The sequence below is a fragment of the Ranitomeya imitator genome, chromosome 3, assembly GCF_032444005.1.
Source record: "Ranitomeya imitator isolate aRanImi1 chromosome 3, aRanImi1.pri, whole genome shotgun sequence".
In the NCBI taxonomy this organism is placed as follows: Eukaryota; Metazoa; Chordata; class Amphibia; order Anura; family Dendrobatidae; genus Ranitomeya; species Ranitomeya imitator.
Genome location: NC_091284.1, coordinates 704294806 through 704319880, shown reverse-complemented (window position 1 = coordinate 704319880; position 25075 = coordinate 704294806). Strand labels below are relative to the sequence as shown.

At 54.8% G+C, this 25075-nt stretch overlaps 1 protein-coding gene across 1 annotated transcript in view; it reads right to left on the bottom strand.

Annotated features, from left to right (window-relative positions):
• Nucleotides 1-24025, bottom strand: part of HIGD1C (HIG1 hypoxia inducible domain family member 1C) — a 111245-nt gene extending 87220 nt beyond the window's left edge. The window contains exon 1 of the mRNA XM_069758612.1: nt 23886-24025. Coding sequence (XP_069614713.1) covers nt 23886-23990 — 105 coding nt within the window. The 5' untranslated portion in view covers nt 23991-24025. The remainder of the gene's footprint in view (nt 1-23885) is intronic.
• Between the last annotated feature and the right edge of the window lie 1050 nt (nt 24026-25075).

Below are 25075 nucleotides of genomic sequence, written 5' to 3'. Positions count from 1 at the left end.
CAGTGCAGCCCCGTGTACACACAGTAAGTGTGCAGCCGTCAGTGCAGCCCCTTGTACACACACAGTAAGTGTGCAGCCCCCTGTACACACACAGTAAGTGTGCAGCCGTCAGTGCAGCCCCCTGCACACACACAGTAAGTGTGCAGCCGTCAGTGCAGCCCCTTGTACACACACAGTAATTGTGCAGCCGTCAGTGCAGCCCCTTGCACACACACAGTAAGTGTGCAGCCGTCAGTGCAGCCCCCTGCACACACACAGTAAGTCTGCAGCCGTCAGTGCAGCCCCTTGTACACACACAGTAAGTGTGCAGCCCCCTGTACACACACAGTAAGTGTGCAGCCGTCAGTGCAGCCCCTTGTACACACACAGTAAGTGTGCAGCCGTCAGTGCAGCCCCCTGTACACACAGTAATTGTGCAGCCGTCAGTGCAGCCCCCTGTACACACACAGTAAGTCTGCAGCCGTCAGTGCAGCCCCTTGTACACACACAGTAAGTGTGCAGCCGTCAGTGCAGCCCCCTGTACACACAGTAATTGTGCAGCCGTCAGTGCAGCCCCGTGTACACACACAGTAAGTCTGCAGCCGTCAGTGCAGCCCCCTGTACACACACAGTAAGTCTGCAGCCGTCAGTGCAGCCCCCTGTACACACACAGTAAGTGTGCAGCCGTCAGTGCAGCCCCCTGTACACACACAGTAAGTCTGCAGCCGTCAGTGCAGCCCCTTGTACACACACAGTAAGTGTGCAGCCGTCAGTGCAGCCCCGTGTACACACAGTAATTGTGCAGCCGTCAGTGCAGCCCCGTGTACACACAGTAATTGTGCAGCCGTCAGTGCAGCCCCGTGTACACACACAGTAAGTCTGCAGCCGTCAGTGCAGCCACGTGTACACACAGTAATAGTGCAGCCGTCAGTGCAGCCCCCTGTACACACACAGTAAGTCTGCAGCCGTCAGTGCAGCCCCTTGTACACACACAGTAAGTGTGCAGCCGTCAGTGCAGCCCCCTGTACACACACAGTAAGTCTGCAGCCGTCAGTGCAGCCCACTGCACACACACAGTAAGTGTGCAGCCGTCAGTGCAGCCCCTTGTACACACACAGTAAGTCTGCAGCCGTCAGTGCAGCCCCCTGTACACACATAGTAAGTGTGCAGCCCCCTGTACACACACAGCAAGTGTGCAGCCGTCAGTGCAGCCCCTTGTACACACACAGTAATTGTGCAGCCGTCAGTGCAGCCCCCTGTACACACACAGTAAGTCTGCAGCCGTCAGTGCAGCCCCTTGTACACACACAGTAAGTCTGCAGCCGTCAGTGCAGCCCCCTGTACACACACAGTAAGTGTGCAGCCGTCAGTGCAGCCCCGTGTACACACAGTAAGTGTGCAGCCGTCAGTACAGCCCCTTGTACACACACAGTAAGTGTGCAGCCCCCTGTACACACACAGTAAGTCTGCAGCCGTCAGTGCAGTCCCCTGCACACACACAGTAAGTGTGCAGCCGTCAGTGCAGCCCCTTGTACACACACAGTAATTGTGCAGCCGTCAGTGCAGCCCCCTGTACACACACAGTAAGTGTGCAGCCGTCAGTGCAGCCCCCTGTACACACACAGTAAGTCTGCAGCCGTCAGTGCAGCCCCTTGTACACACACAGTAAGTGTGCAGGCGTCAGTGCAGCCCCGTGTACACACAGTAATTGTGCAGCCGTCAGTGCAGCCCCGTGTACACACACAGTAAGTCTGCAGCCGTCAGTGCAGCCCCGTGTACACACAGTAATTGTGCAGCCGTCAGTGCAGCCCCCTGTACACACACAGTAAGTCTGCAGCCGTCAGTGCAGCCCCTTGTACACACACAGTAAGTGTGCAGCCGTCAGTGCAGCCCCCTGTACACACACAGTAAGTGTGCAGCCGTCAGTGCAGCCCCGTGTACACACAGTAAGTGTGCAGCCGTCAGTGCAGCCCCTTGTACACACACAGTAAGTGTGCAGCCCCCTGTACACACACAGTAAGTCTGCAGCCGTCAGTGCAGCCCCCTGCACACACACAGTAAGTGTGCAGCCGTCAGTGCAGCCCCTTGTACACACACAGTAATTGTGCAGCCGTCAGTGCAGCCCCTTGTACACACACAGTAAGTGTGCAGCCGTCAGTGCAGCCCCCTGTACACACACAGTAAGTCTGCAGCCGTCAGTGCAGCCCCTTGTACACACACAGTAAGTGTGCAGCCGTCAGTGCAGCCCCGTGTACACACAGTAATTGTGCAGCCGTCAGTGCAGCCCCGTGTACACACACAGTAAGTCTGCAGCCGTCAGTGCAGCCCCGTGTACACACAGTAATTGTGCAGCCGTCAGTGCAGCCCCCTGTACACACACAGTAAGTCTGCAGCCGTCAGTGCAGCCCCTTGTACACACACAGTAAGTGTGCAGCCGTCAGTGCAGCCCCCTGTACACACACAGTAAGTCTGCAGCCGTCAGTGCAGCCCCCTGCACACACACAGTAAGTGTGCAGCCGTCAGTGCAGCCCCTTGTACACACACAGTAAGTCTGCAGCCGTCAGTGCAGCCCCCTGTACACACACAGTAAGTGTGCAGCCCCCTGTACACACACAGTAAGTGTGCAGCCCCCTGTACACACACAGTAAGTGTGCAGCCGTCAGTGCAGCCCCTTGTACACACACAGTAATTGTGCAGCCGTCAGTGCAGCCCCCTGTACACACACAGTAAGTCTGCAGCCGTCAGTGCAGCCCCTTGTACACACACAGTAAGTCTGCAGCCGTCAGTGCAGCCCCCTGTACACACACAGTAAGTGTGCAGCCGTCAGTGCAGCCCCGTGTACACACAGTAAGTGTGCAGCCGTCAGTGCAGCCCCTTGTACACACACAGTAAGTGTGCAGCCCCCTGTACACACACAGTAAGTCTGCAGCCGTCAGTGCAGCCCCCTGCACACACACAGTAAGTGTGCAGCCGTCAGTGCAGCCCCTTGTACACACACAGTAATTGTGCAGCCGTCAGTGCAGCCCCCTGTACACACACAGTAAGTGTGCAGCCGTCAGTGCAGCCCCCTGTACACACACAGTAAGTGTGCAGCCGTCAGTGCAGCCCCCTGTACACACACAGTAAGTGTGCAGCCGTCAGTGCAGCCCCCTGTACACACACAGTAAGTGTGCAGCCGTCAGTGCAGCCCCCTGTACACACACAGTAAGTGTGCAGCCGTCAGTGCAGCCCGCTGTACACACACAGTAAGTGTGCAGCCGTCAGTGCAGCCCCCTGTGCACACACAGTAAGTCTGCAGCCGTCAGTGCAGCCCCCTGTACACACACAGTAAGTGTGCAGCCGTCAGTGCAGCCCGCTGTACACACACAATAAGTCTGCAGCCGTCAGTGCAGCCCCCTGTACACACACAATAAGTCTGCAGCCGTCAGTGCAGCCCCCTGTACACACACAGTAAGTGTGCAGCCGTCAGTGCAGCCCCCTGTACACACACAGTAAGTGTGCAGCCGTCAGTGCAGCCCCTTGTACACACACAGTAATTGTGCAGCCGTCAGTGCAGCCCCCTGCACACACACAGTAATTGTGCAGCCGTCAGTGCAGCCCCTTGCACACACACAGTAAGTGTGCAGCCGTCAGTGCAGCCCCCTGTACACACACAGTAAGTCTGCAGCCGTCAGTGCAGCCCCTTGTACACACACAGTAAGTGTGCAGCCGTCAGTGCAGCCCCGTGTACACACAGTAAGTGTGCAGCCGTCAGTGCAGCCCCTTGTACACACACAGTAAGTGTGCAGCCCCCTGTACACACACAGTAAGTCTGCAGCCGTCAGTGCAGCCCCCTGCACACACACAGTAAGTGTGCAGCCGTCAGTGCAGCCCCTTGTACACACACAGTAATTGTGCAGCCGTCAGTGCAGCCCCTTGTACACGCACAGTAAGTGTGCAGCCGTCAGTGCAGCCCCCTGTACACACACAGTAAGTGTGCAGCCGTCAGTGCAGCCCCCTGTACACACACAGTAAGTCTGCAGCCGTCAGTGCAGCCCCTTGTACACACACAGTAAGTGTGCAGCCGTCAGTGCAGCCCCGTGTACACACAGTAATTGTGCAGCCGTCAGTGCAGCCCCGTGTACACACAGTAATTGTGCAGCCGTCAGTGCAGCCCCGTGTACACACACAGTAAGTCTGCAGCCGTCAGTGCAGCCACGTGTACACACAGTAATTGTGCAGCCGTCAGTGCAGCCCCTTGTACACACACAGTAAGTGTGCAGCCGTCAGTGCAGCCCCCTGTACACACACAGTAAGTCTGCAGCCGTCAGTGCAGCCCCCTGCACACACACAGTAAGTGTGCAGCCGTCAGTGCAGCCCCTTGTACACACACAGTAAGTCTGCAGCCGTCAGTGCAGCCCCCTGTACACACACAGTAAGTGTGCAGCCCCCTGTACACACACAGTAAGTGTGCAGCCCCCTGTACACACACAGTAAGTGTGCAGCCGTCAGTGCAGCCCCTTGTACACACACAGTAATTGTGCAGCCGTCAGTGCAGCCCCCTGTACACACACAGTAAGTCTGCAGCCGTCAGTGCAGCCCCTTGTACACACACAGTAAGTGTGCAGCCCCCTGTACACACACAGTAAGTCTGCAGCCGTCAGTGCAGCCCCCTGCACACACACAGTAAGTGTGCAGCCGTCAGTGCAGCCCTTTGTACACACACAGTAATTGTGCAGCCGTCAGTGCAGCCCCCTGTACACACACAGTAAGTGTGCAGCCGTCAGTGCAGCCCCCTGTACACACACAGTAATTGTGCAGCCCCCTGTACACACACAGTAAGTCTGCAGCCGTCAGTGCAGCCCCCTGCACACACACAGTAAGTGTGCAGCCGTCAGTGCAGCCCCCTGTACACACACAGTAAGTGTGCAGCCGTCAGTGCAGCCCCCTGCACACACACAGTAAGTGTGCAGCCGTCAGTGCAGCCCCTTGTACACACACAGTAATTGTGCAGCCCCCTGTACACACACAGTAAGTGTGCAGCCGTCAGTGCAGCCCCTTGTACACACACAGTAAGTGTGCAGCCCCCTGTACACACACAGTAAGTGTGCAGCCGTCAGTGCAGCCCCCTGCACACACACAGTAAGTGTGCAGCCGTCAGTGCAGCCCCTTGTACACACACAGTAATTGTGCAGCCGTCAGTGCAGCCCCTTGCACACACACAGTAAGTGTGCAGCCGTCAGTGCAGCCCCCTGCACACACACAGTAAGTCTGCAGCCGTCAGTGCAGCCCCTTGTACACACACAGTAAGTGTGCAGCCCCCTGTACACACACACAGTAAGTGTGCAGCCGTCAGTGCAGCCCCCTGCACACACAGTAAGTGTGCAGCCGTCAGTGCAGCCCCTTGTACACACACAGTAAGTGTGCAGCCGTCAGTGCAGCCCCTTGTACACACACAGTAAGTGTGCAGCCGTCAGTGCAGCCCCTTGTACACACACAGTAAGTCTGCAGCCGTCAGTGCAGCCCCCTGTACACACAGTAATTGTGCAGCCGTCAGTGCAGCCCCCTGTACACACACAGTAAGTCTGCAGCCGTCAGTGCAGCCCCTTGTACACACACAGTAAGTCTGCAGCCGTCAGTGCAGCCCCCTGTACACACAGTAATTGTGCAGCCGTCAGTGCAGCCCCGTGTACACACACAGTAAGTCTGCAGCCGTCAGTGCAGCCCCCTGTACACACACAGTAAGTGTGCAGCCGTCAGTGCAGCCCCCTGTACACACACAGTAAGTGTGCAGCCGTCAGTGCAGCCCCCTGTACACACACAGTAAGTGTGCAGCCGTCAGTGCAGCCCCTTGTACACACAGTAATTGTGCAGCCGTCAGTGCAGCCCCGTGTACACACACAGTAAGTGTGCAGCCGTCAGTACAGCCCCGTGTACACACAGTAATTGTGCAGCCGTCAGTGCAGCCCCGTGTACACACAGTAATTGTGCAGCCGTCAGTGCAGCCCCGTGTACACACACAGTAAGTCTGCAGCCGTCAGTGCAGCCCCGTGTACACACAGTAATTGTGCAGCCGTCAGTGCAGCCCCCTGTACACACATAATAATAATAATAATAATTTTTATTTATATAGCGCCAACATATTCCGCAGCGCTTTACAAATTATAGAGGGGACTTGTACATACAATAGACATTACAGCATAACAGAAATAGAGTTCAAAACAGATACCAAGAGGAGTGAGGGCCCTGCTCGTAAGCTTACAAACTATGAGGAAAAGGGGAGACACGAGAGGTGGATGGTAACAATTGCTATAGTTATTCGGACCAGCCATAGTGTAAGGCTTGGGTGTTCATGTAAAGCTGCATGAACCAGTTAATTAATTTTTTTTTTTTTTTTTTTAATATAGGCCACACAGGGATCGTTAGGTTAATGCATTGAGGCGGTAGGCCAGTCTGAACAAATGAGTTTTTAGGGCACGCTTAAAACTGTGGGGATTGGGGATTAATCGTATTATCCTAGGTAGTGCATTCCAAAGAATCGGCGCAGCACGTGTAAAGTCTTGGAGACGGGAGTGGGAGGTTCTGATTATTGAGGATGCTAACCTGAGGTCATCAGCGGAGCGGAGGGCACGGGTAGGGTGGTAGACTGAGACCAGAGAGGAGATGTAGGGTGGTGCTGAGCCATGGAGTGCTTTGTGGATGAGGGTAGTAGTTTTGTACTGGATTCTTGAGTGGATGGGTAACCAGTGTAATGACTGGCACAAGGTAGAGGCATCGGTGTAACGGTTGGTGAGGAATATGATCCTGGCAGCAGCATTCAGGACAGATTGGAGCGGGGAGAGTTTGGTAAGAGGGAGGCCGATTAGTAGAGAGTTACAATAGTCCAGACGAGAATGAATAAGTGAAACAGTAAGAGTTTTTGCAGAGTCGAAAGTAAGAAAAGGGCGAATTCTAGAAATGTTTTTGAGATGCAGGTAAGAAGAGCGAGCCAGTGATCGGATGTGGGGGGTGAATGAAAGGTCAGAATCAAGGATGACCCCAAGGCAGCGGGCATGTTGCTTTGGAGTAATGGTGGAACCGCAAACGGAGATGGCAATGTCAGGCAAAGGTAGGTTAGTAGAGGGAGAAAACACGAGGAGTTCAGTTTTTGACAGGTTTAGTTTCAGATAGAGGGAGGACATGATGCTAGAGACAGCGGTAAGACAATCACTGGTGTTTTCTAATAAGGCAGGCGTGAGATCAGGAGAAGAAGTGTATAGTTGGGTGTCGTCAGCATAGAGATGGTACTGGAAGCCAAATCTACTGATTGTTTGTCCAATAGGGGCAGTATACAAAGAGAAGAGGAGGGGGCCTAGGACTGATCCTTGAGGAACCCCAACAGTAAGGGGAAGGTGAGAGGAGGAGGAACCAGCGAAACATACAGTGAAGGATCGGTCAGAGAGATAGGAGGAGAACCAGGAGAGAACGGTGTCCTTGAGGCCGATGGAGCGGAGCATAGTGAGGAGGAGCTGATGATCCACAGTATCAAATGCTGCAGAGAGATCCAAGAGAATTAGCATGGAGTAGTGACCATTAGATTTAGCTGTTAGTAGGTCATTAGAGACTTTAGTGAGGGCAGTTTCAGTAGAGTGTAAAGAGCGGAAACCAGATTGAAGAGGGTCGAGAAGAGAGTTATCTGAGAGATAGCGGGTAAGACGGGAGTGGACCAGGCGTTCGAGGAGTTTAGAGATGAAGGGAAGATTAGAGACAGGTCTATAATTAGCGGCACAGTTTTGGTCGAGGGATGGTTTTTTAAGTAATGGATGTATGATGGCATGCTTAAATGAGGAGGGAAAAATACCGGAAGTGAGGGAAAGGTTGAATATTTTTGTTAGGTGAGAGGTGACAGCCGGGGAAAGGGACTGGAGGAAATGTGACGGAATGGGGTCACTGGTGCAAGTGGTCGGGCGAGAAGATGCAAGGAGCCTGCTTACTTCTTCTTCTGTAACTGGTTCAAAGTCAGAGAGTGAACTAGATGCAGTGGGGGAGGGAGGACAGTGCATGGTATGAAGAGATTGGGAGATGATTTCCTGTCGAATATGGTCAATTTTTTCTTTGAAGTAATTGGCCAGATTGTCAGCACGGAGATCCGTGGTTGGGGCCTGCGCTCTTGGGTTGAGTAGGAACTGGAACGTGTCAAAGAGACGTTTAGGGTTATTGGACAGGGAGGTGATGAGGGTGTTGAAGTAGGTTTGTTTGGAGAGGTGAAGGGCAGAATTGTATGTCTTTAGCATGAACTTATAATGGATGAAATCTTCGGGTAGATTAGATTTTCTCCACAGACGTTCTGCGCACCTGGAGCACCGCTGCAGGAAACGTGTTTGCAGCGTGTGCCACGGTTGTTGCCGTCTGTGCCGAGTTGTTTTATGTATAGGAGGAGCAGCTTCATCCAGGGCACTTTGCAGGGTTTCATTGTAATGCTTCAGAGCAGAATCAGGACATGAGATGGAGGAGATTGGGGCCAATGAGGACTGCAAGTTCTTCATAAGTTCCTGGGTGTTAATGGCCTGTATGTTTCTATAAGTGTGGAAAGTGGGGGTGACCTGAGCGGGATGGCAGTTCTTGATAGAGAATGAAAGAAGGTGGTGGTCAGAGAGTGGGAGAGGGGAGTTTGTGAAATCATCCACTGAGCAAAGCCGGGAGAAGACCAAGTCAAGGGAGTTTCCATCTTCATGTGTTGGCGAGTTAGTATGCTGCGAGAGGCCGAAAGAGGAGGTTAGTAACACACATAGTAAGTGAGTAAGTAACTTACATAGTAAGTGAGTAAGTAACTTACATAGTAAGTGTGCAGCCCCCTGTACACACACAGTAAGTGTGCAGCCGTCAGTGCAGCCCCTTGTACACACACAGTAATTGTGCAGCCGTCAGTGCAGCCCCCTGTACACACACAGTAAGTCTGCAGCCGTCAGTGCAGCCCCTTGTACACACACAGTAAGTCTGCAGCCGTCAGTGCAGCCCCCTGTACACACACAGTAAGTGTGCAGCCGTCAGTGCAGCCCCGTGTACACACAGTAAGTGTGCAGCCGTCAGTGCAGCCCCTTGTACACACACAGTAAGTGTGCAGCCCCCTGTACACACACAGTAAGTCTGCAGCCGTCAGTGCAGTCCCCTGCACACACACAGTAAGTGTGCAGCCGTCAGTGCAGCCCCTTGTACACACACAGTAATTGTGCAGCCGTCAGTGCAGCCCCCTGTACACACACAGTAAGTGTGCAGCCGTCAGTGCAGCCCCCTGTACACACACAGTAAGTCTGCAGCCGTCAGTGCAGCCCCTTGTACACACACAGTAAGTGTGCAGCCGTCAGTGCAGCCCCGTGTACACACAGTAATTGTGCAGCCGTCAGTGCAGCCCCGTGTACACACACAGTAAGTCTGCAGCCGTCAGTGCAGCCCCGTGTACACACAGTAATTGTGCAGCCGTCAGTGCAGCCCCCTGTACACACACAGTAAGTCTGCAGCCGTCAGTGCAGCCCCTTGTACACACACAGTAAGTCTGCAGCCGTCAGTGCAGCCCCCTGTACACACACAGTAAGTGTGCAGCCCCCTGTACACACACAGTAAGTGTGCAGCCGTCAGTGCAGCCCCTTGTACACACACAGTAATTGTGCAGCCGTCAGTGCAGCCCCCTGTACACACACAGTAAGTCTGCAGCCGCCAGTGCAGCCCCTTGTACACACACAGTAAGTCTGCAGCCGTCAGTGCAGCCCCTTGTACACACACAGTAAGTGTGCAGCCGTCAGTGCAGCCCCGTGTACACACAGTAAGTGTGCAGCCGTCAGTGCAGCCCCTTGTACACACACAGTAAGTGTGCAGCCCCCTGTACACACACAGTAAGTCTGCAGCCGTCAGTGCAGCCCCCTGCACACACACAGTAAGTGTGCAGCCGTCAGTGCAGCCCCTTGTACACACACAGTAATTGTGCAGCCGTCAGTGCAGCCCCTTGTACACACACAGTAAGTCTGCAGCCGTCAGTGCAGCCCCCTGCACACACACAGTAAGTGTGCAGCCGTCAGTGCAGCCCCTTGTACACACACAGTAAGTGTGCAGCCGTCAGTGCAGCCCGTTGTACACACACAGTAAGTCTGCAGCCGTCAGTGCAGCCCCCTGTACACAGAGTAATTGTGCAGCCGTCAGTGCAGCCCCCTGTACACACACAGTAAGTCTGCAGCCGTCAGTGCAGCCCCTTGTACACACACAGTAAGTCTGCAGCCGTCAGTGCAGCCCCCTGTACACACAGTAATTGTGCAGCCGTCAGTGCAGCCCCGTGTACACACACAGTAAGTCTGCAGCCGTCAGTGCAGCCCCCTGTACACACACAGTAAGTGTGCAGCCGTCAGTGCAGCCCCGTGTACACACAGTAAGTGTGCAGCCGTCAGTGCAGCCCCCTGTACACACACAGTAAGTGTGCAGCCGTCAGTGCAGCCCCCTGTACACACACAGTAAGTGTGCAGCCGTCAGTGCAGCCCCCTGTACACACACAGTAAGTGTGCAGCCGTCAGTGCAGCCCCCTGTACACACACAGTAAGTGTGCAGCCGTCAGTGCAGCCCCCTGTACACACACAGTAAGTGTGCAGCCGTCAGTGCAGCCCGCTGTACACACACAGTAAGTGTGCAGCCGTCAGTGCAGCCCCCTGTGCACACACAGTAAGTCTGCAGCCGTCAGTGCAGCCCCCTGTACACACACAGTAAGTGTGCAGCCGTCAGTGCAGCCCGCTGTACACACACAGTAAGTGTGCAGCCGTCAGTGCAGCCCCCTGCGCACACACAGTAAGTCTGCAGCCGTCAGTGCAGCCCCCTGCACACACACAGTAAGTCTGCAGCCGTCAGTGCAGCCCCCTGTACACACACAGTAAGTCTGCAGCCGTCAGTGCAGCCCCCTGTACACACACAGTAAGTGTGCAGCCGTCAGTGCAGCCCCGTGTACACACAGTAAGTGTGCAGCCGTCAGTGCAGCCCCTTGTACACACACAGTAAGTGTGCAGCCCCCTGTACACACACAGTAAGTCTGCAGCCGTCAGTGCAGCCCCCTGCACACACACAGTAAGTGTGCAGCCGTCAGTGCAGCCCCTTGTACACACACAGTAATTGTGCAGCCGTCAGTGCAGCCCCTTGTACACACACAGTAAGTCTGCAGCCGTCAGTGCAGCCCCCTGCACACACACAGTAAGTGTGCAGCCGTCAGTGCAGCCCCCTGTACACACACAGTAAGTCTGCAGCCGTCAGTGCAGCCCCCTGTACACACACAGTAAGTGTGCAGCCGTCAGTGCAGCCCCGTGTACACACAGTAAGTGTGCAGCCGTCAGTGCAGCCCCTTGTACACACACAGTAAGTGTGCAGCCCCCTGTACACACACAGTAAGTCTGCAGCCGTCAGTGCAGCCCCCTGCACACACACAGTAAGTGTGCAGCCGTCAGTGCAGCCCCCTGTACACACACAGTAAGTCTGCAGTCGTCAGTGCAGCCCCTTGTACACACACAGTAAGTCTGCAGCCGTCAGTGCAGCCCCCTGTACACACAGTAATTGTGCAGCCGTCAGTGCAGCCCCGTGTACACACACAGTAAGTCTGCAGCCGTCAGTGCAGCCCCCTGTACACACACAGTAAGTGTGCAGCCGTCAGTGCAGCCCCGTGTACACACAGTAAGTGTGCAGCCGTCAGTGCAGCCCCCTGTACACACACAGTAAGTGTGCAGCCGTCAGTGCAGCCCCCTGTACACACACAGTAAGTGTGCAGCCGTCAGTGCAGCCCCCTGTACACACACAGTAAGTGTGCAGCCGTCAGTGCAGCCCCCTGTACACACACAGTAAGTGTGCAGCCGTCAGTGCAGCCCCCTGTACACACACAGTAAGTCTGCAGCCGTCAGTGCAGCCCCCTGTACACACACAGTAAGTGTGCAGCCGTCAGTGCAGCCCGCTGTACACAGACAGTAAGTGTGCAGCCGTCAGTGCAGCCCCCTGTGCACACACAGTAAGTCTGCAGCCGTCAGTGCAGCCCCCTGTACACACACAGTAAGTGTGCAGCCGTCAGTGCAGCCCGCTGTACACACACAGTAAGTGTGCAGCCGTCAGTGCAGCCCCCTGCGCACACACAGTAAGTCTGCAGCCGTCAGTGCAGCCCCCTGCACACACACAGTAAGTCTGCAGCCGTCAGTGCAGCCCCCTGTACACACACAGTAAGTCTGCAGCCGTCAGTGCAGCCCCCTGTACACACACAGTAAGTGTGCAGCCGTCAGTGCAGCCCCGTGTACACACAGTAAGTGTGCAGCCGTCAGTGCAGCCCCTTGTACACACACAGTAATTGTGCAGCCGTCAGTGCAGCCCCCTGTACACACACAGTAAGTCTGCAGCCGTCAGTGCAGCCCCTTGTACACACACAGTAAGTGTGCAGCCGTCAGTGCAGCCCCCTGTACACACACAGTAAGTCTGCAGCCGTCAGTGCAGCCCCCTGCACACACACAGTAAGTGTGCAGCCGTCAGTGCAGCCCCTTGTACACACACAGTAAGTCTGCAGCCGTCAGTGCAGCCCCCTGTACACACACAGTAAGTGTGCAGCCCCCTGTACACACACAGTAAGTGTGCAGCCCCCTGTACACACACAGTAAGTGTGCAGCCGTCAGTGCAGCCCCTTGTACACACACAGTAATTGTGCAGCCGTCAGTGCAGCCCCCTGTACACACACAGTAAGTCTGCAGCCGTCAGTGCAGCCCCTTGTACACACACAGTAAGTGTGCAGCCCCCTGTACACACACAGTAAGTCTGCAGCCGTCAGTGCAGCCCCCTGCACACACACAGTAAGTGTGCAGCCGTCAGTGCAGCCCCTTGTACACACACAGTAATTGTGCAGCCGTCAGTGCAGCCCCCTGTACACACACAGTAAGTGTGCAGCCGTCAGTGCAGCCCCCTGTACACACACAGTAATTGTGCAGCCCCCTGTACACACACAGTAAGTCTGCAGCCGTCAGTGCAGCCCCCTGCACACACACAGTAAGTGTGCAGCCGTCAGTGCAGCCCCCTGTACACACACAGTAAGTGTGCAGCCGTCAGTGCAGCCCCTTGTACACACACAGTAATTGTGCAGCCCCCTGTACACACACAGTAAGTCTGCAGCCGTCAGTGCAGCCCCTTGTACACACACAGTAAGTCTGCAGCCGTCAGTGCAGCCCCCTGTACACACACAGTAAGTGTGCAGCCGTCAGTGCAGCCCCGTGTACACACAGTAAGTGTGCAGCCGTCAGTGCAGCCCCTTGTACACACACAGTAAGTGTGCAGCCCCCTGTACACACACAGTAAGTGTGCAGCCGTCAGTGCAGCCCCCTGCACACACACAGTAAGTGTGCAGCCGTCAGTGCAGCCCCTTGTACACACACAGTAATTGTGCAGCCGTCAGTGCAGCCCCTTGCACACACACAGTAAGTGTGCAGCCGTCAGTGCAGCCCCCTGCACACACACAGTAAGTCTGCAGCCGTCAGTGCAGCCCCTTGTACACACACAGTAAGTGTGCAGCCCCCTGTACACACACACAGTAAGTGTGCAGCCGTCAGTGCAGCCCCCTGCACACACAGTAAGTGTGCAGCCGTCAGTGCAGCCCCTTGTACACACACAGTAAGTGTGCAGCCGTCAGTGCAGCCCCTTGTACACACACAGTAAGTGTGCAGCCGTCAGTGCAGCCCCTTGTACACACACAGTAAGTCTGCAGCCGTCAGTGCAGCCCCCTGTACACACAGTAATTGTGCAGCCGTCAGTGCAGCCCCCTGTACACACACAGTAAGTCTGCAGCCGTCAGTGCAGCCCCTTGTACACACACAGTAAGTCTGCAGCCGTCAGTGCAGCCCCCTGTACACACAGTAATTGTGCAGCCGTCAGTGCAGCCCCGTGTACACACACAGTAAGTCTGCAGCCGTCAGTGCAGCCCCCTGTACACACACAGTAAGTGTGCAGCCGTCAGTGCAGCCCCCTGTACACACACAGTAAGTGTGCAGCCGTCAGTGCAGCCCCCTGTACACACACAGTAAGTGTGCAGCCGTCAGTGCAGCCCCTTGTACACACAGTAATTGTGCAGCCGTCAGTGCAGCCCCGTGTACACACACAGTAAGTGTGCAGCCGTCAGTACAGCCCCGTGTACACACAGTAATTGTGCAGCCGTCAGTGCAGCCCCGTGTACACACAGTAATTGTGCAGCCGTCAGTGCAGCCCCGTGTACACACACAGTAAGTCTGCAGCCGTCAGTGCAGCCCCGTGTACACACAGTAATTGTGCAGCCGTCAGTGCAGCCCCCTGTACACACATAATAATAATAATAATAATTTTTATTTATATAGCGCCAACATATTCCGCAGCGCTTTACAAATTATAGAGGGGACTTGTACATACAATAGACATTACAGCATAACAGAAATAGAGTTCAAAACAGATACCAAGAGGAGTGAGGGCCCTGCTCGTAAGCTTACAAACTATGAGGAAAAGGGGAGACACGAGAGGTGGATGGTAACAATTGCTATAGTTATTCGGACCAGCCATAGTGTAAGGCTTGGGTGTTCATGTAAAGCTGCATGAACCAGTTAATTAATTTTTTTTTTTTTTTTTTTAATATAGGCCACACAGGGATCGTTAGGTTAATGCATTGAGGCGGTAGGCCAGTCTGAACAAATGAGTTTTTAGGGCACGCTTAAAACTGTGGGGATTGGGGATTAATCGTATTATCCTAGGTAGTGCATTCCAAAGAATCGGCGCAGCACGTGTAAAGTCTTGGAGACGGGAGTGGGAGGTTCTGATTATTGAGGATGCTAACCTGAGGTCATCAGCGGAGCGGAGGGCACGGGTAGGGTGGTAGACTGAGACCAGAGAGGAGATGTAGGGTGGTGCTGAGCCATGGAGTGCTTTGTGGATGAGGGTAGTAGTTTTGTACTGGATTCTTGAGTGGATGGGTAACCAGTGTAATGACTGGCACAAGGTAGAGGCATCGGTGTAACGGTTGGTGAGGAATATGATCCTGGCAGCAGCATTCAGGACAGATTGGAGCGGGGAGAGTTTGGTAAGAGGGAGGCCGATTAGTAGAGAGTTACAATAGTCCAGACGAGAATGAATAAGTGAAACAGTAAGAGTTTTTGCAGAGTCGAAAGTAAGAAAAGGGCGAATTCTAGAAATGTTTTTGAGATGCAGGTAAGAAGAGCGAGCCAGTGATCGGATGTGGGGGGTGAATGAAAGGTCAGAATCAAGGATGACCCCAAGGCAGCGGGCATGTTGCTTTGGAGTAATGGTGGAACCGCAAACGGAGATGGCAATGTCAGGCAAAGGTAGGTTAGTAGAGGGAGAAAACACGAGGAGTTCAGTTTTTGACAGGTTTAGTTTCAGATAGAGGGAGGACATGATGCTAGAGACAGCGGTAAGACAATCACTGGTGTTTTCTAATAAGGCAGGCGTGAGATCAGGAGAAGAAGTGTATAGTTGGGTGTCGTCAGCATAGAGATGGTACTGGAAGCCAAATCTACTGATTGTTTGTCCAATAGGGGCAGTATACAAAGAGAAGAGGAGGGGGCCTAGGACTGATCCTTGAGGAACCCCAACAGTAAGGGGAAGGTGAGAGGAGGAGGAACCAGCGAAACATACAGTGAAGGATCGGTCAGAGAGATAGGAGGAGAACCAGGAGAGAACGGTGTCCTTGAGGCCGATGGAGCGGAGCATAGTGAGGAGGAGCTGATGATCCACAGTATCAAATGCTGCAGAGAGATCCAAGAGAATTAGCATGGAGTAGTGACCATTAGATTTAGCTGTTAGTAGGTCATTAGAGACTTTAGTGAGGGCAGTTTCAGTAGAGTGTAAAGAGCGGAAACCAGATTGAAGAGGGTCGAGAAGAGAGTTATCTGAGAGATAGCGGGTAAGACGGGAGTGGACCAGGCGTTCGAGGAGTTTAGAGATGAAGGGAAGATTAGAGACAGGTCTATAATTAGCGGCACAGTTTTGGTCGAGGGATGGTTTTTTAAGTAATGGATGTATGATGGCATGCTTAAATGAGGAGGGAAAAATACCGGAAGTGAGGGAAAGGTTGAATATTTTTGTTAGGTGAGAGGTGACAGCCGGGGAAAGGGACTGGAGGAAATGTGACGGAATGGGGTCACTGGTGCAAGTGGTCGGGCGAGAAGATGCAAGGAGCCTGCTTACTTCTTCTTCTGTAACTGGTTCAAAGTCAGAGAGTGAACTAGATGCAGTGGGGGAGGGAGGACAGTGCATGGTATGAAGAGATTGGGAGATGATTTCCTGTCGAATATGGTCAATTTTTTCTTTGAAGTAATTGGCCAGATTGTCAGCACGGAGATCCGTGGTTGGGGCCTGCGCTCTTGGGTTGAGTAGGAACTGGAACGTGTCAAAGAGACGTTTAGGGTTATTGGACAGGGAGGTGATGAGGGTGTTGAAGTAGGTTTGTTTGGAGAGGTGAAGGGCAGAATTGTATGTCTTTAGCATGAACTTATAATGGATGAAATCTTCGGGTAGATTAGATTTTCTCCACAGACGTTCTGCGCACCTGGAGCACCGCTGCAGGAAACGTGTTTGCAGCGTGTGCCACGGTTGTTGCCGTCTGTGCCGAGTTGTTTTATGTATAGGAGGAGCAGCTTCATCCAGGGCACTTTGCAGGGTTTCATTGTAATGCTTCAGAGCAGAATCAGGACATGAGATGGAGGAGATTGGGGCCAATGAGGACTGCAAGTTCTTCATAAGTTCCTGGGTGTTAATGGCCTGTATGTTTCTATAAGTGTGGAAAGTGGGGGTGACCTGAGCGGGATGGCAGTTCTTGATAGAGAATGAAAGAAGGTGGTGGTCAGAGAGTGGGAGAGGGGAGTTTGTGAAATCATCCACTGAGCAAAGCCGGGAGAAGACCAAGTCAAGGGAGTTTCCATCTTCATGTGTTGGCGAGTTAGTATGCTGCGAGAGGCCGAAAGAGGAGGTTAGTAACACACATAGTAAGTGAGTAAGTAACTTACATAGTAAGTGAGTAAGTAACTTACATAGTAAGTGTGCAGCCCCCTGTACACACACAGTAAGTGTGCAGCCGTCAGTGCAGCCCCTTGTACACACACAGTAATTGTGCAGCCGTCAGTGCAGCCCCCTGTACACACACAGTAAGTCTGCAGCCGTCAGTGCAGCCCCTTGTACACACACAGTAAGTCTGCAGCCGTCAGTGCAGCCCCCTGTACACACACAGTAAGTGTGCAGCCGTCAGTGCAGCCCCGTGTACACACAGTAAGTGTGCAGCCGTCAGTGCAGCCCCTTGTACACACACAGTAAGTGTGCAGCCCCCTGTACACACACAGTAAGTCTGCAGCCGTCAGTGCAGTCCCCTGCACACACACAGTAAGTGTGCAGCCGTCAGTGCAGCCCCTTGTACACACACAGTAATTGTGCAGCCGTCAGTGCAGCCCCCTGTACACACACAGTAAGTGTGCAGCCGTCAGTGCAGCCCCCTGTACACACACAGTAAGTCTGCAGCCGTCAGTGCAGCCCCTTGTACACACACAGTAAGTGTGCAGCCGTCAGTGCAGCCCCGTGTACACACAGTAATTGTGCAGCCGTCAGTGCAGCCCCGTGTACACACACAGTAAGTCTGCAGCCGTCAGTGCAGCCCCGTGTACACACAGTAATTGTGCAGCCGTCAGTGCAGCCCCCTGTACACACACAGTAAGTCTGCAGCCGTCAGTGCAGCCCCTTGTACACACACAGTAAGTCTGCAGCCGTCAGTGCAGCCCCCTGTACACACACAGTAAGTGTGCAGCCCCCTGTACACACACAGTAAGTGTGCAGCCGTCAGTGCAGCCCCTTGTACACACACAGTAATTGTGCAGCCGTCAGTGCAGCCCCCTGTACACACACAGTAAGTCTGCAGCCGCCAGTGCAGCCCCTTGTACACACACAGTAAGTCTGCAGCCGTCAGTGCAGCCCCTTGTACACACACAGTAAGTGTGCAGCCGTCAGTGCAGCCCCGTGTACACACAGTAAGTGTGCAGCCGTCAGTGCAGCCCCTTGTACACACACAGTAAGTGTGCAGCCCCCTGTACACACACAGTAAGTCTGCAGCCGTCAGTGCAGCCCCCTGCACACACACAGTAAGTGTGCAGCCGTCAGTGCAGCCCCTTGTACACACACAGTAATTGTGCAGCCGTCAGTGCAGCCCCTTGTACACACACAGTAAGTCTGCAGCCGTCAGTGCAGCCCCCTGCACACACACAGTAAGTGTGCAGCCGTCAGTGCAGCCCCTTGTACACACACAGTAAGTGTGCAGCCGTCAGTGCAGCCCGTTGTACACACACAGTAAGTCTGCAGCCGTCAGTGCAGCCCCCTGTACACAGAGTAATTGTGCAGCCGTCAGTGCAGCCCCCTGTACACACACAGTAAGTCTGCAGCCGTCAGTGCAGCCCCTTGTACACACACAGTAAGTCTGCAGCCGTCAGTGCAGCCCCCTGTACACACAGTAATTGTGCAGCCGTCAGTGCAGCCCCGTGTACACACACAGTAAGTCTGCAGCCGTCAGTGCAGCCCCCTGTACACACACAGTAAGTGTGCAGCCGTCAGTGCAGCCCCGTGTACACACAGTAAGTGTGCAGCCGTCAGTGCAGCCCCCTGTACACACACAGTAAGTGTGCAGCCGTCAGTGCAGCCCCCTGTACACACACAGTAAGTGTGCAGCCGTCAGTGCAGCCCCCTGTACACACACAGTAAGTGTGCAGCCGTCAGTGCAGCCCCCTGTACACACACAGTAAGTGTGCAGCCGTCAGTGCAGCCCCCTGTACACACACAGTAAGTGTGCAGCCGTCAGTGCAGCCCGCTGTACACACACAGTAAGTGTGCAGCCGTCAGTGCAGCCCCCTGTGCACACACAGTAAGTGTGCAGCCGTCAGTGCAGCCCCCTGTACACACACAGTAAGTGTGCAGCCGTCAGTGCAGCCCGCTGTACACACACAGTAAGTGTGCAGCCGTCAGTGCAGCCCCCTGCGCACACACAGTAAGTCTGCAGCCGTCAGTGCAGCCCCCTGCACACACACAGTAAGTCTGCAGCCGTCAGTGCAGCCCCCTGTACACACACAGTAAGTCTGCAGCCGTCAGTGCAGCCCCCTGTACACACACAGTAAGTGTGCAGCCGTCAGTGCAGCCCCGTGTACACACAGTAAGTGTGCAGCCGTCAGTGCAGCCCCTTGTACACACACAGTAAGTGTGCAGCCCCCTGTACACACACAGTAAGTCTGCAGCCGTCAGTGCAGCCCCCTGCACACACACAGTAAGTGTGCAGCCGTCAGTGCAGCCCCTTGTACACACACAGTAATTGTGCAGCCGTCAGTGCAGCCCCCTGTACACACACAGTAAGTCTGCAGCCGTCAGTGCAGCCCCTTGTACACACACAGTAAGTCTGCAGCCGTCAGTGCAGCCCCCTGTACACACACAGTAAGTGTGCAGCCGTCAGTGCAGCCCCGTGTACACACAGTAAGTGTGCAGCCGTCAGTGCAGCCCCTTGTACACACACAGTAAGTGTGCAGCCCCCTGTACACACACAGTAAGTCTGCAGCCGTCAGTGCAGCCCCCTGCACACACACAGTAAGTGTGCAGCCGTCAGTGCAGCCCCTTGTACACACACAGTAATTGTGCAGCCGTCAGTGCAGCCCCTTGTACACACACAGTAAGTCTGCAGCCGTCAGTGCAGCCCCCTGCACACACACAGTAAGTGTGCAGCCATCAGTGCAGCCCCTTGTACACACACAGTAAGTGTGCAGCCGTCAGTGCAGCCCCTTGTACACACACAGTAAGTCTGCAGCCGTCAGTGCAGCCCCCTGTACACACAGTAATTGTGCAGCCGTCAGTGCAGCCCCCTGTACACACACAGTAAGTCTGCAGTCGTCAGTGCAGCCCCTTGTACACACACAGTAAGTCTGCAGCCGTCAGTGCAGCCCCCTGTACACACAGTAATTGTGCAGCCGTCAGTGCAGCCCCGTGTACACACACAGTAAGTCTGCAGCCGTCAGTGCAGCCCCCTGTACACACACAGTAAGTGTGCAGCCGTCAGTGCAGCCCCGTGTACACACAGTAAGTGTGCAGCCGTCAGTGCAGCCCCCTGTACACACACAGTAAGTGTGCAGCCGTCAGTGCAGCCCCCTGTACACACACAGTAAGTGTGCAGCCGTCAGTGCAGCCCCCTGTACACACACAGTAAGTGTGCAGCCGTCAGTGCAGCCCCCTGTACACACACAGTAAGTGTGCAGCCGTCAGTGCAGCCCCCTGTACACACACAGTAAGTCTGCAGCCGTCAGTGCAGCCCCCTGTACACACACAGTAAGTGTGCAGCCGTCAGTGCAGCCCGCTGTACACAGACAGTAAGTGTGCAGCCGTCAGTGCAGCCCCCTGTGCACACACAGTAAGTCTGCAGCCGTCAGTGCAGCCCCCTGTACACACACAGTAAGTGTGCAGCCGTCAGTGCAGCCCGCTGTACACACACAGTAAGTGTGCAGCCGTCAGTGCAGCCCCCTGCGCACACACAGTAAGTCTGCAGCCGTCAGTGCAGCCCCCTGCACACACACAGTAAGTCTGCAGCCGTCAGTGCAGCCCCCTGTACACACACAGTAAGTCTGCAGCCGTCAGTGCAGCCCCCTGTACACACACAGTAAGTGTGCAGCCGTCAGTGCAGCCCCGTGTACACACAGTAAGTGTGCAGCCGTCAGTGCAGCCCCTTGTACACACACAGTAATTGTGCAGCCGTCAGTGCAGCCCCCTGTACACACACAGTAAGTCTGCAGCCGTCAGTGCAGCCCCTTGTACACACACAGTAAGTCTGCAGCCGTCAGTGCAGCCCCCTGTACACACACAGTAAGTGTGCAGCCGTCAGTGCAGCCCCGTGTACACACAGTAAGTGTGCAGCCGTCAGTGCAGCCCCCTGTACACACACAGTAAGTGTGCAGCCCCCTGTACACACACAGTAAGTCTGCAGCCGTCAGTGCAGCCCCCTGCACACACACAGTAAGTGTGCAGCCGTCAGTGCAGCTCCTTGTACACACACAGTAATTGTGCAGCCGTCAGTGCAGCCCCTTGTACACACACAGTAATTGTGCAGCCGTCAGTGCAGCCCCCTGTACACACACAGTAAGTGTGCAGCCGTCAGTGCAGCCCCCTGTACACACACAGTAAGTCTGCAGCCGTCAGTGCAGCCCCTTGTACACACACAGTAAGTGTGCAGCCGTCAGTGCAGCCCCGTGTACACACAGTAATTGTGCAGCCGTCAGTGCAGCCCCGTGTACACACACAGTAAGTCTGCAGCCGTCAGTGCAGCCCCGTGTACACACAGTAATTGTGCAGCCGTCAGTGCAGCCCCCTGTACACACACAGTAAGTCTGCAGCCGTCAGTGCAGCCCCTTGTACACACACAGTAAGTGTGCAGCCGTCAGTGCAGCCCCCTGTTCACACACAGTAAGTCTGCAGCCGTCAGTGCAGCCCCCTGCACACACACAGTAAGTGTGCAGCCGTCAGTGCAGCCCCCTGCACACACACAGTAAGTGTGCAGCCGTCAGTGCAGCCCCTTGTACACACACAGTAAGTCTGCAGCCGTCAGTGCAGCCCCCTGTACACACACAGTAAGTGTGCAGCCCCCTGTACACACACAGTAAGTGTGCAGCCGTCAGTGCAGCCCCTTGTACACACACAGTAATTGTGCAGCCCCCTGTACACACACAGTAAGTCTGCAGCCGTCAGTGCAGCCCCCTGTACACACACAGTAAGTGTGCAGCCGTCAGTGCAGCCCCTTGTACACACACAGTAATTGTGCAGCCCCGTGCACACACACAGTAAGTCTGCAGCCGTCAGTGCAGCCCCCTGTACACACACAGTAAGTCTGCAGCCGTCAGTGCAGCCCCCTGTACACACACAGTAAGTGTGCAGCCGTCAGTGCAGCCCCCTGTACACACACAGTAAGTGTGCAGCCGTCAGTGCAGCCCCCTGTACACACACAGTAAGTGTGCAGCCGTCAGTGCAGCCCCCTGTACACACACAGTAAGTGTGCAGCCGTCAGTGCAGCCCCCTGTACACACACAGTAAGTGTGCAGCCGTCAGTGCAGCCCCCTGTACACACACAGTAAGTGTGCAGCCGTCAGTGCAGCCCCCTGTGCACACACAGTAAGTCTGCAGCCGTCAGTGCAGCCCCCTGTACACACACAGTAAGTGTGCAGCCGTCAGTGCAGCCCGCTGTACACACACAGTAAGTGTGCAGCCGTCAGTGCAGCCCCCTGCGCACACACAGTAAGTCTGCAGCCGTCAGTGCAGCCCCGTGTACACACAGTAAGTGTGCAGCCGTCAGTGCAGCCCCTTGTACACACACAGTAAGTGTGCAGCCCCCTGTACACACACAGTAAGTCTGCAGCCGTCAGTGCAGCCCCCTGCACACACACAGTAAGTGTGCAGCCGTCAGTGCAGCCCCTTGTACACACACAGTAATTGTGCAGCCGTCAGTGCAGCCCCCTGTACACACACAGTAAGTGTGCAGCCGTCAGTGCAGCCCCCTGTACACACACAGTAAGTCTGCAGCCGTCAGTGCAGCCCCTTGTACACACACAGTAAGTGTGCAGCCGTCAGTGCAGCCCCGTGTACACACAGTAATTGTGCAGCCGTCAGTGCAGCCCCCTGTACACACACAGTAAGTCTGCAGCCGTCAGTGCAGCCCCTTGTACACACACAGTAAGTGTGCAGCCGTCAGTGCAGCCCCCTGTTCACACACAGTAAGTCTGCAGCCGTCAGTGCAGCCCCCTGCACACACACAGTAAGTGTGCAGCCGTCAGTGCAGCCCCCTGCACACACACAGTAAGTGTGCAGCCGTCAGTGCAGCCCCCTGCACACACACAGTAAGTGTGCAGCCGTCAGTGCAGCCCCCTGCACACACACAGTAAGTGTGCAGCCGTCAGTGCAGCCCCCTGCACACACACAGTAAGTGTGCAGCCGTCAGTGCAGCCCCCTGCACACACACAGTAAGTGTGCAGCCGTCAGTGCAGCCCCTTGTACACACACAGTAAGTCTGCAGCCGTCAGTGCAGCCCCCTGTACACACACAGTAAGTGTGCAGCCCCCTGTACACACACAGTAAGTGTGCAGCCGTCAGTGCAGCCCCTTGTACACACACAATTGTGCAGCCCCCTGTACACACACAGTAAGTCTGCAGCCGTCAGTGCAGCCCCCTGTACACACACAGTAAGTGTGCAGCCGTCAGTGCAGCCCCTTGTACACACACAGTAATTGTGCAGCCCCCTGCACACACACAGTAAGTCTGCAGCCGTCAGTGCAGCCCCCTGTACACACACAGTAAGTCTGCAGCCGTCAGTGCAGCCCCCTGTACACACACAGTAAGTGTGCAGCCGTCAGTGCAGCCCCCTGTACACACAGTAAGTGTGCAGCCGTCAGTGCAGCCCCCTGTACACACACAGTAAGTGTGCAGCCGTCAGTGCAGCCCCCTGTACACACACAGTAAGTGTGCAGCCGTCAGTGCAGCCCCCTGTACACACACAGTAAGTGTGCAGCCGTCAGTGCAGCCCCCTGTACACACACAGTAAGTGTGCAGCCGTCAGTGCAGCCCCCTGTACACACACAGTAAGTGTGCAGCCGTCAGTGCAGCCCCCTGTACACACAGTGACTGTGCAGCCGTCAGTGCAGCCCCCTGTACACACACAGTAATTGTCCAGCTGTCAGTGGAGCCCCCTGTACACACACACAGTAAGTCTGCAGCCCGCTGTACACACACAGTAAGTGTGCAGCCGTCAGTGCAGCCCCCTGTACACACACAGTAATTGTCCAGCTGTCAGTGCAGCCCGCTGTACACACACAGTAAGTGTGCAGCCGTCAGTGCAGCCCCCTGTGCACACACAGTAAGTCCTCGCCCACCTGACGGCCGTCCTGTGCCCGCGTCTTCACTGCTCCGACCTGAAGCCAAACTAACTGCACAGTCGGGTGACAGAAGAGACAACTGCCGAGGTCCACTGACGTCATTAAACGTCGCAGCCAATCAGTATGCGCTATAGCTCGCTTGCTAACACCGCTGTGTAGAGGTGACCGCAGGAGGCCCCGCCCCGGCCTACGTGTAGCCAATGAGAATCGCTGTGACAGTGAGCTTGCGCTAGGCCTCACCTGCTGCCTCCTCCTTACATAACATTACAGCTTCGGTCCGCGCATGTGCAGTCTGTTGTACTCACAGCAATAGCACTGATTTACTCACTGCCATACAGTCATAGTAAGTTTGTTGTATAAATTTACAAGGAAAGGTGAGAATAAACCCTTTATATATAAAGCTGTGTTTACACTTGCCCTCCGACACTCCATTTGGAGCAGGGATGTGTGCAGCCCCCCACCTGCTGCACACCATACTTTCCATGTCGGGGGGTGAAGACTTACACACTGCACAGGACGAGGGGTGGGCGAGTGCGGTGCAGTCATATCTGACTCCCCATGACACTGGGTTCCTTTAAACTCTAAAAAAAACAAATGTTTGATGAATTTGACACAAATCAAAAAGCCACAAATTAAAGTGTTTTGACCGATATAAGATACGGCTACCACCTTTCAGGGCTTGGGCCGGGGTCACACTTGTGAGACTCTCACATCAATAGCCGGCACTCGGGACTGGAGGGTTCAGTTGCATGTATTTCTATGCAGCCGCACGCTGCGGTCCTGAGTGCCGGCTATTGAGGAGAGAGTCTCTCACATTGCACTCGCAAGTGTGACCCCAGACTAAAGGTACCGTCACACTAAGCGACGCTGCAGCGATACCGACAACGATCCGGATCGCTGCAGCGTCGCTGTTTGGTCGCTGGAGAGCTGTCACACAGACCGCCGTCATAAGGCTGCCGTCACACTATCAGTATTTGGTCAGTATTTTACCTCAGTATTTGTAAGCCAAAACCAGGAGTGGAACAATCAGAGGAAAAGTATAATAGAAACATATGCACCACTTCTGCATTTATCACCCACTCCTGGTTTTGGCTTACAAATACTGATGTAAAATACTGACCAAATACTGCTAGTGTGACGGCAGCCTAAGGCGTATTCACACCAAAAAAATGCAATAGTGAATGGGG